At 43.0% G+C, this 21,123-nt stretch overlaps 1 protein-coding gene across 2 annotated transcripts in view; it reads right to left on the reverse strand.

Annotated features, from left to right (window-relative positions):
• Positions 1 to 9,645: 9,645 nt before the first annotated feature.
• Positions 9,646 to 21,123, reverse strand: part of LOC139615036 (calcium/calmodulin-dependent protein kinase type IV-like) — a 19,036-nt gene continuing 7,558 nt past the window's right edge. The window contains exons 5-12 of one of the 2 annotated variants that reach the window (XR_011687203.1): positions 20,161 to 20,233; positions 17,418 to 17,508; positions 16,623 to 16,697; positions 16,249 to 16,324; positions 14,580 to 14,706; positions 13,856 to 14,008; positions 11,244 to 13,718; positions 9,646 to 10,927 (exon numbers count right to left, since the gene is read on the reverse strand). Coding sequence is in view for 1 of the 2 variants with exons in the window: in XM_071472828.1 (XP_071328929.1) it covers positions 13,209 to 13,718; positions 13,856 to 14,008; positions 14,580 to 14,706; positions 16,249 to 16,324; positions 16,623 to 16,697; positions 17,418 to 17,508; positions 20,161 to 20,233 (1,105 nt within the window). In the remaining variant the exon portion in view is untranslated. Of the gene's footprint in view, positions 13,719 to 13,855; positions 14,009 to 14,579; positions 14,707 to 16,248; positions 16,325 to 16,622; positions 16,698 to 17,417; positions 17,509 to 20,160; positions 20,234 to 21,123 lie in introns of both variants that reach the window. The other variant, XM_071472828.1, reaches the window with a different exon arrangement.

Genomic DNA, 21,123 nt, shown 5'->3' on the forward strand with positions numbered 1-21,123 from the left:
AAGACCTTATATAAGGTCTAATAATAATAATCTAATAATAATAATCATAAGACCTTATATAAGGTCTAATAATAATAATCTAATAATAATAATCATAAGACCTTATATAAGGTCTAATAATAATAATCTAATAATAATAATCATAAGACCTTATATAAGGTCTAATAATGCATCCGTGGGATGAGCTCTTTATTCTTTTCGCTCCTCAGCTCCAGAGTAACGTTCAGGGAACATGTGGCTCCCGTGTTGCTCCTGCGTGATGAGATAGAGCCGTGAAACCGCTCGGTGAGGCTGAGGTGTGGTAAGTTAATAAATGACCAGTATCATGGAAGTCCCAGAGTTTGTGTGAACATACGTTTCCTTCATCTCTTTTTCTCCACGCACTCCAAACTGCCTCAACCCAAACACACGGACCCAAACTGTTCCAAGTGAAATGATCCCGCTTCACTTGCTGTTTGTTTACCGCCGGATCTCCTCCTGCCATTGCTGCTAGCTAAACACTAGCCGTGTTGGGAGCCGTTACTAACGTACTGCCTGCTACATCCTCATCGAGTATTTACTGTGTACTACATAAAAAAGACAGTAATACCGACTGATCTCTTTGTCATCCGGCTCCAGAAGATCTCAGTCATTTCTTTTGGTCATGTCCTCTCTCCTGTGTTTTTGGCAGGATGTGTTTTCACCTCTCAACATGTTGACTGTGACTTCTCACTCTCTTATGAGAATGTATTGTTTGGCTTTTTTTACTTACTCTCCTTCTAAAACAAAACTATTCTATATTATTACTTGCAAAATCTCGCATACCCAAATCTAAATTTTCTATCCATTAACCATCTCTCATAATTTTTGAAAAAGAAATCAAACAATACATGAACTCAATCAAAAAAAATCCCAAAACAAAAAACTATTCAAACAATTGACATGTAAACATGATAATATTTTTATCTTCTCTCTGTGACCCCCCCCTGGCTTTGTTCTTTTGTGTTCTGTGTTCTTGTTGGTGCTGTTTTTGTTGTATATACTGTATACTCCTTACTAAATTAACAAATTAGTATCCAAGCTGTGCTCACACTGTTTTTTTTTCTTTTTTTTCAGTTTTACAGTTTTACAGTCCGGAGGCAGCTGATTGGTGGATGATGCTGTGAAATCAGACTGTGACCGTGAAGCTGTAGTACCCTCTCTGACCACACACAGTGACTGGAGTTACAGAGCTACAGACCAGGGGGCGCTGCAGGCCTGGAGAGTCCTAAACGGAGCTGACTTCAGGTGAAGAAAAAAAGGAAACTCACATATAATTAATAATAAAATTATACTTTTTGGCCCAACATATGTCTGGGTCATCTGCCCACATTCTTCCACATCTGGGCAGATTCCTGCTGTTATCCTCTGGTAATGACTGACAGCCACAAGATTTTCTGTGTGCACCATGATTGATCCAGATGTGGACGTAGCATCTGACAGTGATGTTGTATATGAGCCAGATTCAGTTGATGTTACTGCTGTAACTCAGAGGCTCATAGTTCAGATCTGCTTCAGTATCAAACTCTGTGAAAGATTCTGCTTTTGCAGCAATCTCACCAAATCATATTATATTATTCTGAAATGACCCGATCTGTGTAATGAGTAGCCTTCTTTTACTTTTGGTACTGTAGATATATTTAGATGCTGATATTTTTGTACGTTTTGTTAAGTAAAATCTATGATTTCTACACTGTAGTATTACAAGTTTTACTCTGTAAGAGACCTGATTGTTTACACTGTTTAATGAATTAAAACTGAACATGTGTTAACTATTATCAGGGGTCTTGATTCCTGTGACCTTTTTACTAATTATAAAAATGAATAAATGATGTATGGGTGAATTTGAAGTTTAATTTTTAGTAAGGTACCTCATGACCAGCGATGACATGTACAGCCGCTTGTCATCGTTCAGCCGCTGGTTATCAGCTGGTGTTCCGCTAACGATGTGGGCTTTGTTGATAACTGGCAGACTTTCTGGGGAAGACCTGGTCTGATTAGACGAGACGGCAAACATCCCACGCTGGATGGAGCTGCTCTCTTATCTAGAAACTTCACTGAGTTTATTAGAAAGCCAAAGCCATGACAAACCAGAGCTGAGACCAGGAGGCAGAGTCACAGTCTGACTCTCTGCTCTGTGCCTCTTAGAGCAGTCGCTGCCATTCACCCCCTAAAAACTGTGTCTGTCCCCACCACCTACATTTAAATATAATAAATCAAAAGTGAACAGAGGAGGAGTTAGACATGAAAACCTAAAAAAAATTAACACAACTGTTAGTCCAGAACCAAATAACAGGAAAATTAAATGTGGATTATTGAATATCAGATCACTCTCATCTAAATCTCTACTAGTCAATGATCTGATAACTGATCATCACATTGATCTGCTCTGTCTGACTGAAACCTGGCTGCAGCAGGATGAATATGTTAGTCTGAATGAATCAACACCCCCCACTCATGTTAACGTTCATATCCCTCGAAGCACAGGCCGAGGAGGAGGGGTGGCAGCCATCTATCACTCCAATTTACTAATAAATCCTAAGCCTAAGGTTAATCGTAATTCATTTGAAAGCCTTATTCTTAGTCTGTCTCACCCAAACTGGAAGACACAAAAACCAGTCCTTCTAGTTACTGTATATCGTCCTCCTGCTCCTGACTCTGAGTTCTTATCTGAGTTCTCAGAGTTTTATCTGAGCTAGTTCTCAGCACAGATAAAGTTATCATAGTGGGTGATTTTAACATTCACGTAGATGTTGAAAGTTACAGCCTGAGTATTGCATTTAATTCATTATTAGACTCAATTGGCTTCTCTCAGCATGTTAATGAACCCACTCACTCTTTTAACCAGACCCTTGATCTGGTTCTGACTTATGGGACTGACATTGAATATCTAACAGTTTCCCCCAGAAACCCTCTTTTGTCTGACCATTCTCTGTTAACATTTGAGTTTTCAGTCATGGACTACACAGCATCTGGGGAAAAAATCTATTACAGCAGGTGTCTCTCTGACAATACCATTAGCAAATTTAAAGAAAGAATCCCATCAGTACTTAGCCCACTGCCATGTATCAATGCAGTAGGGAACAGCTCTCTTAACTTCACAGCCACACAGGTTGATGATCTTGTTGACAGTACTGTAGCCTCACTGCGTGCAACTCTAGACACTGTGGCCCCTCTGAGGAAGAAGGTAGTGAGTCAGAGAAGGCTAGCTCCATGGTACAACTCAGAAACACGAGCTTTAAAGCAAAATTCAAGGAAGCTAGAAAGGAAGTGGCGTTCTACTAACCTGGAAGAATCTCTAAAGGCTTGGAAAGACAGCCTATTGGCGTATAAAAAAAGCCTCCATAAAGCCAGAACATCCTATTATTCATCATTGATAGAAGAAAACAAGAACAATCCCAGGTTTCTGTTCAGCACTGTAGCCAGGCTGACAGACAGCCACAGCTCTGTTGACCCATCTATACCTTTAGCCCTCAGTTGTAATGACTTTATGAGCTTCTTTACAGATAAAATTGTCTCTGTTAGAGAAAAAATTCACCATCTCCTCCCCACAGCTGGCTCAGATGTACTGTCCAGTTCAGCAGCCTCAGAGTCAACTGTAACTGGCTTATATTTTGACTGTTTCTCTCCTGTACATCTCTCTGAGCTCACTTCAACAGTTTCTTCATCTAAACCACCGACTTGTCTTCTTGACCCCGTTCCAACAAGGTTGTTCAAAGAAGCTTTTCCTTTAATCGACACCTCTATATTAAGTCTGATTAACTTATCTTTATCAACTGGTTATGTACCGCAGGCTTTTAAAGTTGCAGTAATTAAACCTCTACTTAAAAAGCCTACTCTTGATCCAGATGTTTGAGCCAATTATAGACCTATATCCAACCTCCCCTTTATTTCCAAAATCCTTGAGAAGGTCGTTGCAAACCAGTTATGTGATTATTTGCGAAGGAATGGTTTGTTTGAAGATTTTCAGTCAGGTTTTAGAGTCCATCATAGCACAGAAACTGCTCTGGTTAAGGTTACCAATGATCTCCTCATACCCTCAGACAATGGACTTGTCTCTGTACTTGTCCTGCTAGATCTTAGTGCTGCATTTGACACCATCGATCATAAGATTTTATTACAGAGACTAGAACATATGGTCGGCATCAAAGGAACCGCACTAAGCTGGTTTAAGTCATATCTGTCAGACAGACTCCAGTTTGTTCATGTTAATAATGACTCCTCTATCAACACTACAGTCAGTCATGGAGTTCCACAAGGTTCTGTGCTAGGACCAATGCTCTTCAGTCAATATATGCTTCCTCTAGGAAACATTATTAGGAGGCACCAGATGAATTTCCATTGTTACGCAGATGACACCCAGCTGTACTTATCCATGAAGCCAGGTGAGACTAACCAGGTAGCCAAGCTTCAGGTGTGTCTTAAGGACATAAAAATCTGGATGACCAGTAATTTCTTACTCTTAAATTCAGACAAAACTGAAGTTATTGTAATTGGCCCAAAACACCTCAGAGATACACTATGTGATAATATACTGACTCTGGATGACATCACCTTGGCCTCCAGTGCTACAGTCAGAAACCTTGGTGTCATTTTTGACCAGGACTTGTCCTTTATTTCACATATAAAGCAAGTCTCTAGGACAGCCTTCTTCCACCTGCGCAATATTGCTAAAATCAGACCCATTCTGTGTCTAAAGGATGCTGAAAAGCTAGTTCATGCATTTGTTACCTCAAGACTGGACTACTGTAACTCTTTATTGTCAGGATGTCCCAAAAATTCAGTAAAAAGCCTCCAACTGATCCAGAATGCGGCAGCACGAGTACTGACAGGAACGAGGAAATGAGATCACATCTCTCCTGTGTTAGCTTCTCTGCATTGGCTCCCTGTAAACTCCAGGATAGAATTTAAAATCCTCCTCCTCACCTACAAAGCCATTAATGGTCAGGCACCATCGTACCTTGGAGAGCTTATAGTTCCCTATTTTCCCAATAGGACACTTCGCTCTCTAAATGCAGGTCAACTTGTGGTTCCCAGAGTTTGTAAGAGTAGAATGGGGGGCAGAGCCTTCAGCTATCAGGCTCCTCTCCTGTGGAACCAGCTCCCAGTGTGGGTTCGGGAGGCAGACACCCTCTCTACCTTTAAGATCAGGCTTAAAACTGTCCTGTTTAGTAAAGCTTATAGTTAGGGCTGGCTCGGTATGTCCTGACCCATCCCTTAGTTATGCTGCTATAGAGCTAGACTGCTGGGGGATTCCCATGATTCACTGGGCGCTCTCTCTCTATTTCTGTCTCTCTCCCCCTCTCTCTCTCGATGACTTCATGCCATTAACTTTGTATTTTTTTCTCTCCCGTAGTTTGTGCTTCTCCTCTCTCTCCCTCTCTCTGTCCTCATTCTGCAGGTCTCTCTGCCCCGGGAGCAGCAGGATCCAGATCCACCACTACTCATCTTTACTATTAACCACTGTTATCTGTCATTATTATTGATAACACCATTACCTACACAGCTGTTCCTGGTCTCTCTCTCTCTCTCTTCTCTCCCCTCTCCTCCCCCTCCCCCTCTTTCTATCTTCTCCTAAACCCAACCGGTCGAGGCAGACGGCCGCCCACCCTGAGCCCGGTTCTGTTGGAGGTTTCTTCCTGTTAAAGGGAGTTTTTCCTCCCCCCTGTCGCCAAGCGCTGCTCTTTGTGGGAACTGTTGGGTTTATTCTGTAACAAAGTAAGGTCTTGACCTGACCCTGTAAAGTGCCTTGAGATAATGTATATTATGATTTGGCGCTATACAAATAAAATTGAATTGAATTGAATTGAATTTTTACTGTCCATCACTGGACAAATCATCTGCTAAATAAATAATATCAAGTTTAATGAAAACATTAAATAAAAATAAATTTGAATTTCTGCAGCTTCCTCCTTCAGTCTGATCTTTGGTCTCTGGCTGTTTGTTTTTGAGGAGACACACAGACACATGGGATGAAATCCCAGGAGAGGAATTATTAAGACAGACAGGTGGGATTCAAAACAGTTTTAAAAAGACGCTTCTGTCACAATAACAGGGTTAAAAAAAAGTCTAAAAATATCAGGTAGTTTCCAGACTCAAAACTGACATTTTTATGTTTATAGTTTTTTATTTGAGTTTAATTGGATTATTGATATTTGCCTGCATAGTTTTTAAAGAGCCCAAAGGAAAGAAACCTTTCTCTGCATTTCTATATTTGTACAAACGTATGTCGTGATGTGTTCAGCGTCGTTTCTGAACTTTGTTGCTTTGATTTCTTCGTTTCTTCGTGTCGTCAGTCTGATAACGTCCCTTCTTCTCTCCTCTAGACGTTTAAACATTTCCCTGTGTTGTGTGGAACAGGAACATGTTGTTCTGTATTTGACATGGATCTTCCATCAGTCGAGTCAACAATACTGAGAAAATTTCCTGTTTTTCTGACATTCACCAACCAACTGAACTAACGGTCAACCTGATCCCAGAGCAGTTTGCTCCTCTGGAGACCATTGGTTTTCTGCTCCAACAGTTTCTCATGTTCCTGTTTTCCACAGCAAATGTCTCCTGATGAGGACGAGATGCTCAGAGAGGACCTGAGGCCTCGGACTGACAGCAGCAAACACAGGACGGCTGTCAGGAAGAGATCAAGAATTAAAGACGTAGAAGGACTTTTATTAAAGGTAAGAAAACTAACTTTCATTAAACGTTGATAATTACTGTGACTTTAAATGAGGTGTAACTACAAGTCAATTTTTATTAACGCTTTGACATTAAAAGACTTATTTAGGATAAAACCACCATGAGTTGTTTTATTCAAGGTAAAAATGACGTCTATGTTACTGTGTCGTTTATTTAATGTTAAAACAAAATCACTTTCATTTAAGGTAAAAACCATCATCATGAGGAGTTTTAATTAAGATTAATTAAGAACATACATGACAGAGGTTTTTACTGTTGTGAGGGGTTTTAGTGAAGGTGAAACCACAGTTAATAGAACTTTATTAAAGATTGTAAAATATAATTTAAAGGACCTCGTTTAGGGTGAAAACATAATTAACTAAATTAATTTCCAAGGAACTTGTTCATAGTAAAACAAGTAAAGTGAGCTGTGGTGACTTCAAACCTTTTACTTTAATATGATCATAAGGACAAACTAAATGTGATTCATTGTCCTGGATCCAGACCAGGACCTGTCGTCCCTGTCCCAGAGAGGAGGAGGAGGAGGAGGATGGATTCAGTGACCTTCATCGTTCTCCTGGGGTGAGACTCCACAACCTGATCAACTGCTGCTGTAACTCAGTGTTGGTGTGTGTGTGTCCTCTCCTGTATGTGTGTGTCCTCTCTGTTGCAGGTGTTGTGTGTGGACGTCAGCTGGAGGACAGTCTGTCTCCTTCTCCATGGTTTTCAGTGGGGGGACTCAGCTGCTGGTCCACGCTGGTGAGCAAACAGCTGATTGTGATGAAGATGATGATCGTCACCATCAGAACGAGACAGAAGGTTGGTTTCTCAGTTCAGTTTTACACAGCGCACTGCTGAGGCTCATGGGTAATGTAGTCTTCACAAAACTAAGGGACAAATGATGATGTGGTGTAACATCTGTAACATCTGTAGAACCTGGAGAATAAACAGACTAAACCAACAACAGGAGACGTTGTTGTTTTTCTTTTCTTAGTCAGTGATGAAGTTTGTTCAGCAAACATTTAAACTGAAGAATCTTTCTGTGGCTCTGAGCCTTCAGACTCAGACCTCAGATCAGGTCCTGGTCCTTTATCTGACGAAGCTTCATTAGGACACTGAAAGGTTCAAACATGACTGACAGTGGGGGAGTTGACTGTGATTGGTTCTTCTCCTGTGATCATCACAGTAGTATCACAAATAAAAGAAACTTCATTCACTGACTAAAAGCTGCTTCAAAGTAAGAGTTCTTCATAGAAATGTCGTGGAGTAAAAGTCAGAAGTTCACAATAAAATAACACTCAAAGTACAGATACTGGAAAATATGCTGAAGTACTGTACTCAAGTAAAAGTACTTAGTTACTGTTCATCACTGTGAGTTACACAGAAGATTTAATTCAATCAGTGATTGTATTGATTTAATGTTAAATATATTTTGGGGCTTTTCATCTTAAAGGTGTTTGGTTTGAGTAACAGCATGTGAGCAATTGAATCTCAATAACATCTAATGATAATTTCATAATAATCACACATCAGTTGTTTAATATAAGTGACTTTTGACTTTTCACAAATACATAACAAACATGAGAAATATGTTGGGGACTATTTTCATTGGCGGATGAATTTGCGGGGCTGAGTTAACTAAATAACATAGTTCATGATAAAATGTGCAGAGCTTTCACTGGTTTCAGTGGTTTCTTGAAGCTGTTCCCAGTAAACGTGTCTCCGTCCTCAGGTTCCTCTGCTCTTCCGTCGGCTCAGATTCTGTCTTCAGTCCCGCTCACTCAGGGTCCAGGATCTCCTCACCTGCTGGTCTGTCTCCTCTCTGGACTAAAGTCCCCTCTGCAGGACGTCCTGTGGTGGGTCGATGACACGGTGGTGACATCGGAGGGTGCTGACGTGTGGCTGATGAGGTCAGAGGAGGGCGGAGCCTACAGCGCCATCTTGGTGTGGGAGGTGTTAGCTGCAGACTGGAGGACCAGATCCACGTACTGGTGTGGGACGATCCAGGAGGGACAGGTTTACAGACAGAAGCTGTGCTCGCAGGACTGACTGATCCTGAATCTGCTGTTTTAACTCCAGTTTGTCAGTTTTGAGCTTCATCCAGCTGTGATGAGACAGATGTGGAGCAGGAGGAAAAATAAAACATAACTGAAATGGTTCCAAAATGTCGCCCCCTAGTGTTGCATTCATTCTACAGCTTTAAAGTCTAAAGGTAGATGTCCGTGTGCTTTTGATTATATAGCAGGTTCTATTTTAATGTTGTGAAAGAGAAGCTCAGAACCAATCAGAAGAGAGGCTCAGATCCTCTCGCTCTCTGTGTGATGGCGTGTGTCTGAGTAATAAACGCTGCAGGTTGTGTGATGATGTAGTGAAGAGACCTCACTCAGTGTTTCTATTGGTCCAATGAGCTTATCTGTTGAGTCAAAGGTGAACAAAGATGACCTCTGACCTGTGAATAAAAATAAATAAAAATAAACTGTCAGACAGTTGAAGTGATCACAGCGGCTCCTCGACCTGCATCTGACTCTGACTCTAATTTTTAAATTATTATTCAGACTGTGTCACTGATCAGCTGACACCTGGAATAAATTCACTGTTGACTCAACAAAACCAAACTTAGATAGTAAAGTCAGGTCAGTTAGAATAAAAACACCTGGTTTTTAGGTACACCCATTCACAACTCATTAACGTCTCTGTCTGGCTGCTGATTGGTGGACTGAACCTGCTCTGTTACCAGCAGTAAACCTCCTGGATGAGTCTTAATGTGCTGCTGCTGTGGGTTATTAACAACACTGAAGTTATTCAGTTATTTATTCAGGTTTTTATTCTTCTTATCTTTTGATAAATATTTTGAAAATTCTACCCACATGAACATTTGAACTAAAAACTAGAATTACCTCCTCGTGGTGTTATTGGTGTCCGTCGTCCAGAGGAAACAAAACCAGACACCATGAGTGAGTTCATCAGCATCCTTTACTGTACATGAGATCCTGCCTCAGAGACTGAACCCAGATCAGCTGCTGTCACAGAGTCCTGCAGGATCCAGACTCTGAACCTCTTTATTCTGATGTGATCAACAGAAACCAAACATGCAGATACACATGTAACAGCTGCCACTGTCACTGTCAGTTCACTGTCCTCCTCCAAAATATAAAAGGTACAAGTTTACTCATCAGACACAAAACAAACACCATTTACAGGTTAGCCTCGCCCACACCTTCCTCAGAGATAAATAGAAGCAAAATATTCATGTTTTTACAGAAGAGTATAGATGTAAATCAAATATACAGAATACATGCTTTCACCATGACAGCTAGTTACCCAGAGTTCCATTTGGCAACAAGTTAAACACCTGGACAGGTGAAGACTGCGTCCACCTGGAACAGGTCAGTCCAGCAGAAGAGAACCAGAACCAGATTAGTTCAAGAGGAACCAAACCACAAACTGAGACCGGTCACAGAGTCACAGCATCACATGACAACTGTGACATCATCTTCCAACCAACCAATCGAAACCAGTTCAACCAGTCTGCTCTACCAGTCCAGCACCAGCACAGGTCAGGATTCAGGACTCTGGAGGCTCCACAGGTTTGTGGGTTTGGTTTGTCTCTATGGAGAAGACAGACGTGTCTGTACGGTGGCTGAGACAGAACAAAAAGCACAGCAACCAGGACCCATATTGATCAGGTATCAGAGGATCAGTGATCACACGTTTCAGCACAGTCACGTTTCTGAATTCAAGCTCATTCTGATGTTTACAGATGTTTCCTTCAGTCACATGAACCATTAAGTTAGAAAAGATCATATCTATGCTGATGGACCCCCCCCCCCCCCCCCCCCCCCATCTAGTTTTAATGTCTTTATCTCTCAGCTCTTCTTTTAAAACTTTCCTGTGTTTGTAAGCTGAGTTCATGTCATCTCATTTAAATATTGTTATTTATTCTAATGTGTTTTTATTGTTTTAAATTATATTTTAACGTCATCTTAATGTTCTGTTGTTAATGTCCCTGTCTCTGTAATGCTCGTGTGTCTGAATGATGCTGTAGAGACAAACTCGCCCCCGCCCCCCGTGACTGTTGATGTTCAGACTCTCCTTCAGTGCCACCAGGAGGCGTCTGATTGGTCCAGAATCCCTCTACAGCAGTGAGGACGGCTCTGACTGGTCTGAGGTCTGAGGTTTGATGAATACGGGTCCAGACTCGACAGTCAGCTGACGGCCGTCCTCTCAGGCTCTGCTCCTGTTGGGGCATAAATGTGAAATACATTTTGTTTGCGTGGTATCAGCTCCACCTGCATCGTTTTTACGGTTTTGGAAGCCCCTGTACAAAAAGAGGTAGAAGGTGTGGTTTCAGATCAGATGGAAGGTTTCATTAACACCAAAGGTCCAATTTGGTTTTTCTGGGGGTTTGAACACTGAACGTGTCTCTGGTTTTGTGTCTGTGATAATCTGTCTAAAACCAAACTATGTACAGTGCAAACAGGAAGTCCTCCTCACAGCTGATAAAGTGTAAACAACAAAACATTTTACTAGAAGCTCACGGACACGTTACTCACCTGAACGCTAAAGACTGGAGCTACGCTATCTACTGGTACAGTCAGCGGTGTCGACAGGGAAGAGTAGAAAGGATAAAAAAACTCAAAGCAGAAGCAGAATCTCTCAGAGCGTCAGAGTTTTACAGCGACGTTCAAGTCTGAACCCACATGACCCCAAACTAAAGGAGGGGCAGGAGAAGAAGAAGCTGCTCCTCCGCTCCTCGTCCTGCACATCAGTGTCCACGTGTGTCGTGTTAATAAAGTTTAATAAAATACAATCAATCAGCTCCATCCTGAGCATCACCTTCTGAACCAGGAGAAGAAGAAGAAGCCAGAGAGGAGACCAGAGCCTCCGTTTGCCCCACATCAGAACGTGACCTGACTCCTGGAGCCAGATCTCAGGAACACAGTCAGGGTTCAGACCTGCCCCACCATCCCACCCCCCAACCCCCCCTTTTGTGGGGTAGAGCAAAAAAGTAAAAACAGCACACTATCAAATGAAGCAGCTAATGAGGATGTTAGCTGACAAGGAAGCTGGAGGCTGAATGTGAAGGATCAGCTGTCCCAGTTCAGGGGCCAAAACTCTGGGGGACCTGGTCTATGAAGGTGTGGCCCCCAGTAGCTGTCGCCACAGACCGTGAAGGCCGAACCGAAGTGAGACAATGAGAGGATTTTTACTTTGTGTCACCAGCTGTTCCCGCCCTGACCGTTGCATCACAAAGCGTGGCTCCTGTTGCTTAGCAACCATGATATTACTACACTTTTTTAACAGTAACTGGAGGTTTTCAGGTCCTTGGTTTTAACAGTTGTACCGTTACTGTTGAACTGAACTGGATGCCAACACTTATCAGTGTGATCCTCAGGCTCTGTCTGTGTTGTTTGATGATGTTTTATTTTCATTACTGCTGCAATGAATCCTGGGATATGTTGGACCACAAAGGATCAAGACATTGGAGCCTTTGTTGTCCAGGAAAAGAGCAGATTTGACGTGGCCCCTGAACTGAGACACAGCTGATATCAACCTTCTCATCTGGAATCATTGTCTCCTGATTTCTTCTTCTACCATGTTTGAGTCCTTCCTGACAGGAAGTAGAGCTACGGGACTCAAGTGACGGACGAATCAACATACTGAACCTGACTGTGGCGGGCAGAGCCCAGCTTTCCAAGGGTTAGCTTCATTAACCCGTTAGCCTTGTTAGCCTCGTTAGCCTTATTAGCCTCGCTAGACTCATTAGCCTCGTTATCTCGCCCCTCGCCCTGACTGTTTGTTGATCAGATGACATGTTCACCAATGAAATGCCTTGTTTTGGTTGTAAACGTGTAAACATCTGCTTTTCAGTCAGCAGGTAAGACCTGTTCCTGTGGTCAGAAACACAGAGACACACAGTAAACTGAGGAGTTAATGTGAGTGTCTTTGTAATGAACATGTTTTAAAAATCCTTCGTGCCGTTTCAGCGTCTGAGTCCAGGATTATGCAGCGTTCATGTCATCGTGTTTAAATCAGAAGCAGCCAAGTGGGATAAACTGTTCATATCAGCTTCTGTAGTTCTGAGTCAGAGACATGGTGAATATCTGACACCAACAGTGACTCCCACCTGCAGCTCGTCCAAGAGACTGATCATTAACAAACAACTTAAATATTCCCTCTGTTTTTGTGTCAGTGTGCTCTGGTGTGTTTCTCTCCACAGTGAACAGAGCTCAGGAGATCTGATGAGATCTGATGTGGGACAAATGCTTCTTAATCTCCAGAAGAAAAACCAGCAGCTCAGCAGTAAAACAGAACAACTGTCCAGCTGCAAAAACATCCAACTACATCTCAGTGAGCACATAGCTGTTAGCATGTTAGCATGTTAGCAACAGCTGAGCCACAGAGCGAGTCGTAGACCAGGTGAAACGTCATGAAGCTTGGTCCTGATAAATGATGTCACATGTTTGCAAAGAGCTCAGGAAGTTGAGCTCAGAGTGGAGCATCTCTCTGTCAGGTGATCACTGGCAGTGGGCGGTCTTACTGGCAGGCTCCGCCCCCGGCATGAATCCATTGCTGAGGCTGTTGGGACTCGGAGGTGTGGCTAATGTGGGTGTGGCCTCAACTCTGGAGGCGGGCTCCACCACAGAGCAGCTTTTCTGCGGCAGCCGGGGGTGGACCAGCATGGTTTTGGGGGCGATGGATGACTGACGCAGCCCATCAGCTCGCAGCGGCGGTCTGGTGGGGGCGGGTCCTGTGGGTGTGACATCAGAGCTGGGGGGTTTAGGGCTGTGCGGAGGGGAGGGGCTGTGGGTACTTTGCTCAGCAGGCTTTGATTCTTCATCCTCCGGCTGTTGATCCGGCGGGGGGGGCTCTTTGTCTGCAGGGGCGGGATCTGTGGACTCAGGAGGTGGGTCCTGCTGCATACTGCTCTGTCTGGAAGCCCCTGAGCCCGGAATCTCACAGCTGTCCGTACGACGCCGCGAACCCTCGTGCATCCGACTGGTGGCAACAACGGCCTTCATGGCAGCCTGTGGACACACAAGTTCATCGTCAACATACAGCTCGTTAACGTACAGGTGCCAGCTGCTCTCCACATGGACATGTTGGTGTCGTGTTAAGTCTTTGAAGCTTTGAGTTGTCTTTGCGGATACGTTTCCGTCCTCACCTTGAGCTTACGTCGAGCGTTGAACTCCTGTAGTTTCCTCTGGGTGGTGTCCATGTGGGAAAAGCGGGCGGCTTTACCCAGCACCCAGGGGTGCTGCAGGGCCTCCCGGACACTGAGGCGCTTGTGAGGGTCGAGGACAATCAGCTTACTGACCTGCAGACAGATGAACAAGGATGGGACCGAGTTCAGTCCAAGTCCACGTCATTCGACACAGGCCTGTGTTAAGTCTCAAGTCATCTGATACAGGTCCAAGTTCATCCAAGTCTCAAATCTTTGAGGTCTGATACTGATCCACATCAAGTCACTGAGATAAGTCCAGTAATTTTGAACTAATCATTCAAAAACAAGTTCAACTTGTACTGAAACAAGTCCGAGTCCAAGTCTGGGTAAGTCCAAGTCCCTGGAGACTAGTCCAGTTCCTCTCAAACCACTTCACACAAATCTAACTCATGTCTGACATGTTTTTTTTAAAAGATCTGTTTAAGTCAAGTCTCAGGTCGTTCCAGCTCATTTAGTCAGAGCGAGTCCTTCAGACCAGTCAGTGGCGTCAGAGACACTTCTGAACATTTTACTGTAAAATCTCTTTGACCAGAACATTTGATGCATGAAACAACACGTGTCGAGGACGGAGGTAAGGGTTTACTCTAAATATTAATCGACTAAAATACACATCGATGGATTAAGTGAAATTTAAACTAGATGTGTGGACAACAGCAGAACTCACCAAGTCCTTGGCATTGAGGGAGACCTCATCCCACCACGGAGACACAAACTCATAATCGCAGTTGAGGATTCGGCTGTACATGTACTGATCCCCCCTCGGGTCGAAGAAGGGCTCGAACCCACAGAGTCTGGAAAGAGGACGAACACCAGCTCAGTGTTGATGCGTTTTATCAGTAGATGTTCCGAAAGTAAAATCACATGTGGCACAGACCAAATCTTTTCAGTGTCTGGAGTAACTATTATTTTAACTTCTTCATATGACAACTGCAAAGAATCTCCATCTTACCAATTAATCGTTTTAGTTATTGAGTCCTAAAATACTTTTTTATGTCTCTGAGCTGAGTTTTTGGGTTGTCTGTCCATACATCTGTCCCTTTCCCATGAACACAGTATCTCAGTAAGAAAAATTTAGCACAAAGCTTTACTTGGCCTCAAGGGCAAACTCACTAGATTTTGGCAGTCAAAGGTCGAAGGTCAAGGTCATTGTGACCTCATAAAACACTTAGTGAAGACTTCACACAGCAATTATGACAAAATTTCACACCCATGGTTAATATTTTAAATGAATGGATGAACTGGATGTGATCTGAAACTAGTCTGAGTGGTGGAGGGATACAGTGGCGAGGCGGTGATTCTAGTTTGCCTTAAAAAAGACATCTTGGTCATGGTCTGCCCCTGAAGGGACTATCTGAACAGACTTTATGTTTGGTTTTTTTTTTTGATATCCTGTTTTACTTTGTGATCACTTTCCTTGTGTGTCTCATGGTTGTTGTGCTTCCTGTCTTTGTTTCTCCTCATGTGTCTCTTCAGTTTTCCCTGTGTTTGGATTTTCAGTTTCAACCTCTTGTGTCTCTGAAGTTTGGATGTTCTGCATGTTTGCCAAGTGTTGGACAGTTTCACGAATTAAAGTCATTTTCACTGCACCTTCCAGCCTCCATGTTTGTCTGCATTTAGGTCCAGTTAACCTGATCCCTGACAACTTCAGTGTTTCCAATATCATTTCATTTGCTTCAAGAACTTTATGGAAAAAAACAAATATCAAATCTAATGAAACCTGCTGACTTTTATTACAACAGTTAATATTGCATTCCACTTGTTCTAAGAAAATAAGAGTTTTAGGACTCGAGGTATCGGTACAGATGAGGATTTTTACAGTGTGTGCAGTTTGTATCATGTTAGAAGTAAAATGTTAAAGTAACTGCAGCTGTCAGATAAATGTAGAAAATATTTCAGCCTTAAAATGTAGAGAAGAAATATTCAGCAGCAGAAAAAGGAAGTAGACAAGTAAAGAACAAGTAACTTAAACCTGTGTCTCAGTGAGTAAATGTGTTGAGTTAGTTCTTTACTGACAGTCAGTGAACGGTTTGAGATTCTACAGAAACTGAATGACTTTTAAAAATGTGACAGTCACAGTTAATCATAATTCAACTGAGTGAGGAACCATTCAGCAGAGAGCTGAAGACACTAAACAAACATCTGAAGGCTCATTAACACATGAGAAACAAACAGGAAGCAGTTATGTCACCACTTTTAATTGGCTGCTAGGAGACAGATGGACGACCATAAAACCATTGAAGCACCAAAATCCATACTGACAGGAGTGAGTCAATACTGACTCAGTTCTGTGTGTGTGTGTGTGTGGACTGGCAGTGAGGTGTTAATGGACTCACAGGATGTAGAGGATGACGCCCACTGACCACATGTCCACCTCAGGGCCGTAGGCATTTCCCCGCAGGATTTCTGGAGCTGCAGACAGACGTCAGAACCGTTAGTGGCCAGATGGCTGACAGAAGCTCTGACTGAGAGTCATGTGAAATCCTACAGAGCAGCTGCAGTGAACGCATCACTACTTGCTACCAGATATCACAGCAATACAGTCATTAAACACATCACTATACACATTCTACATTATATACTGCTGCTACTACACCATCTACATCAAGCACTACACCAACTGCACCCCCCCCATGCTGCTACTTCACCAGGTAATACTGCCAGTGCAGCTACACAGAGTATGTCGGCTGATAAAAGTCTGTGTCCTTACCACAGTACCCCGGAGTACCGCAGACAGTCTTCATGGTCACCTGGTCGTCAATGATTTTGGAAAGACCAAAGTCGGCTGTAAGGACAAAGAGTGTCTCCTCATCAGAACTGAACTTCACAGTTTAACTTCAGCAGTTTTCTGATAAAAATGTGTTTTTGTTTTCATGTGTTTCTGCTGTTTCCTGTTTCTGTTTAGGGAGAAACGAGGGGGCGAAGCAGTGGAGCGTGGAGGCGGTGGAGAATGAGTCTCTGAAGTGAAAGGAGGTGTAGGTGGAGGCTGAATGTGAGCTTCTTCCATCTGTGGCTGTTAGCTGGGAGCCCACCGACCATCTGGAGGCCGACACTGGGCTGAGAGGCCAGCTCTGTGACCACCCCTGACTCTGCTCCTCACACCAAAGACAACAACATAATGCTGCTTTCAGGTACCATCAGAAATATCACTATTTGTTCAGTTTTCATGTTTATTAACTGTATGATCTGAGTCAAAGTTTAACTGGAGATTCCTGAAGTGACATGAAGTGATCAGCTGATCGTTCCTCTGGAGAACAGCCACCTCTCTGTTGAACTACAAAAACACACAGTACACCTGTAGAGTGAGGCATCTGTTTGCTCACAATCTTTGTCTGAATACAGACACACTGAGAAGAGTTAATCTTCCTGTTGTGGTCCCTGAGTCTGAAATAAAGTTTGGATTGAATCGAAGGAAGGACGTCACACAGCTGACTCTGCTGCCGTTTGTCCGTATCCTGAGAATCAATAAAGGTTCAGATTCAGACACACTGAGGCCGTGTGTTACCTATCTTGAGCGGAGCGTCCAGTGACAGGTCAGCGTACAGCAGGTTCTCCGGTTTGAGGTCACGATGCACGACACCGTTCTCATGAAGATACTGAAACACACACACACACACACACAAATCAAGCTGTTACAGAAATGGTCTGAAAGCTGCTGAACTCCACATTTGAACAGCGCCCCCTTCAGGCTGCACGGCTGACTGGAGCAGGTGTGATGTGAGCCCTCAGGTGAGGTAACGTGTCTGAGGTGGGGGTCAGAGGGGGGATTTGGCAGGATGGACTGAAGCACAGAATGAAACTGTGAACAGACAGATGGCGTCTTCCTACAGCTCCCAGCATGCCCTGCTGCTCTCTGACCTGCTCTCAGATCAGCAGCAGGACTCTGAGACAAACACTGAGACAATAGAAGCAAAAATAAAACAGTCCACACGTCTTTCTGTTGGAGACACAGTCGGAGACACAGTCGGACACACAGTCAGGACATTCTGTTTCCTGCTGATCAAAACACTTTGATTCCCGTCCTCGTCGTCTCTGCTGCAGGTCTCACTCATTTTAGCATCTTTACAGGTGAGTTGCACCTGAGTGAGCAAAACCATTCAGCTTCATGTCAGAAACATCTTCATCTTTAGAGTTTCACTGCCTTTCCAGTTTCATCAATCCTCTGAAACATTTGATCTTATTATCAATGTTTACATTTTTTCATTGTTTCTATGAATTATGTTATCATTGGTGTTTCATTAAGAATTAATCTTTTGATCTTTTTCATGATTAATCAATTAATCATTTTGTGAAAATGTGTTTGTCCGTTGATGTGTTGATGTGTTAAGGGTCTGCAGGATGTTTCTGTGCTGCAGATTAACACACACACACACACGTGACACAGCAAATACAACTGTACTTTAATCCTAACACACACACACACACACACACACACACATAAACAGGCGTATGTTTTTCTGTGTTAAATGTAGGTCACCTGGGTTGGTCAGTGTGTGTGTGTGTGTGTGTGTGTGTGTGTGTGTTTGTTTGTGTGTGTGTTTGTTTGTGTATGTATTAATCCTCTCTGGTTTTAATCTGTTCAGCAGCAGGATGGACGTTGCTGTTACATAAGAGACCTGTTGCTGCTGTTAGGAACGACACTGCTGCCAGCAACACCTGCAACCACAGCAACCAAACCAACCACAACAACTAATCCAATTAAGCAACTAAACCAACTAAGCAACTAAATCAACCATGGCAACTAAACTAACCACAACAACTAAACCACCACAGCAACTAAACCAACAATGCAATTAAACCAACCACAGCAACTAAACTAACTAAGCAACTAAACAACCACATCAGCTAAACCAACCACAGCAACTAAACTAACTAAGCAACTAAACCAACTAAGCAATTAAACCAACCACAGCAACTAAACCAACCACAGCAACTAAACCAACAAAGCAACTAAACCAACCACTACAACTAAACTAACTGAGCAACTAAACCAACTAAGCAATTAAACCAACCACAGCAACTAAATCAATTAAGCAACTAAACCAACCACAGCAACTAAACTAACCACAGCAACTGAACCAACCACAGAAACTAAACCAGCTATAGCAACTACACCAACCACAGCAACTAAATCAATTAAGCAACTAAACCAACCAAAGTAACTAAACCAACTAAGAAACTGGACCAACCACAGAACCTTAACCAGCTATAGCAACTACCCCAACCACAGCAACAAAACTAACTAAGCAACTAAACCAATGATAGCAACTAAACCAACTAAGGAACTAAACTAACCACAGCAACTAAACCAACCACAGCAACTACACCAACTAAGCAATTAAACCAACCACAGCAACTAAACTAACCACAGCAACTAAACCAACGAAGGAACTAAAGTGACCACAGTAACTAAACCAACCACAGCAACTGAAGGAACCACGGCAACTACACCAACCACAGTAACTAAACTAACCACAGCAACTAAACCAACAACAGTAACTAAACTAACCACAGCAACTAAACCAACCACAGCAACTAAACCAACCACAGTAACTAAACTAACCACAGCAACTAAACCAACCACAGCAACTAAACCAAGTAAGGAACTAAACCAACCACAGCGACTTAACCAACCACAGGAACACGTGTAACCACCCATGAAGCCCTGACCAACCAGTCCGTCTCTGTCAGTGGTCAGTTTCCATCCACTGTGACACTGTGCTGTCCTGACGGCTACGTCCACACTGTCCCTTTATTTTCCCTTTGATATTCAGTCTAATTCACACAGTTACTGCAGCTCTGAGCTGAAACGATGCAGGACGCTTCACTGTGCAGCTGCAGTCAGTTGTCGAGTCATTCGTCCACCTCCTCACAGCAAAATCAAGACAAACACAAGAGAACGCAACCCAGTTCAGACCCATCGAACCAAAGAGAAGCTGCTTCTGCACTGAGGACTCTACATCTTCATATACGACAGACTCACATCAGTGATCAGATGATTTTAAAGACACATTCCTGCTTTATTAATTACTGAGCTTTCAACCGTTCAAGGTTTTCAGCTGAAATGTCAGTAACAATTGGAAAATGTGATCATTTCCAGTCAGTGTTGATGTTGTGTTTTCTCTTGTCTTTGCTTGAGGTGGTGTTTACATTAGAATCACTGCATTTGGCAAACTAAGAAACAAATAAATAAATAAGAGCTGTGTTTTCCTGACAGAAAGAGCGGGCACTGAATGCAGCAGTCTTACCGCCACAGCCTCCAGGATCTGTTTGATGACGTGAGCGGCATCTCTCTCGCTGTAGTAACCTCGCTCCACGATCCTGGAAACCAACACAAGGTTCACGTGACACACAACATGACACGAAAATGAAGAAAGAAAATGAAAATCAATTTATTAGAAAACTCAAGGAGAAAATCAATAAAAATATGAACAAATGAACTATTGTTCACTGTCGACAGTGACACAGCTACAGTGGTGAAGAAGTGACAGTGTAGAAATACTGAGGACGAAGGTGTCTGACACTGCAGGTGCTCAGGTGAGTTGGTGAGATGTACACTAATCTGCTGTGTGACAGTAGGAGGGAATTACAACTAATGCTCCAGCACGGTGAACAGGATCCATCAGAGCGTCAACACACTTCATCAGTGTCCTTGAACAGGCCGATCTTTAGTCTGAACATACGGTAGAAACCAGGAAATAAAAACACATGAAGTACAAGTACCTCACCACTGTACTTCAGTGCAGTACTGGAGTAAATGTACTTTCCACCCCTGCTCACAGCTAAAGAGCATGTGAATAAATCCACCCTGAAGTGTGCAGATACAGAAGATAATGAGGGGGCAAGGATGTGGTTAGCTTAGCTTAGCATAAAGACTGGAAGCTGCTACCGACACCTAGCTGCTGGTAGCTGCTGGTAGCCTCTGAGCTGCTCAGTAATGAAATGGTTCATAAGTGAAGATGAAAAGACAGAAAACATCCTTTCATTAATCCGCCACTCTTCTGACATTTGTGATGCATTTACACACAAACATGACAAAGTCAGAATCTTACACTGGGGCAGAGCTAGTTTAGCCTAGCCTGATAGCTTACCTATGTTTTCATACCCTAGCCTGTTAGCTTAGCTTAGCTTGACTTCTGCTACACTGCAGCTTCTCCTCTGAATGGATTCTACTCTGGTGACCTGAACACACACCTGACAGCCAATCATAG

The sequence above is a fragment of the Trachinotus anak genome, unplaced genomic scaffold (assembly GCF_046630095.1).
Source record: "Trachinotus anak isolate AG129_WGS33_773 ecotype Australia unplaced genomic scaffold, CSIRO_AGI_Tana_v1 ptg000040l, whole genome shotgun sequence".
Taxonomy (NCBI): Eukaryota; Metazoa; Chordata; class Actinopteri; order Carangiformes; family Carangidae; genus Trachinotus; species Trachinotus anak.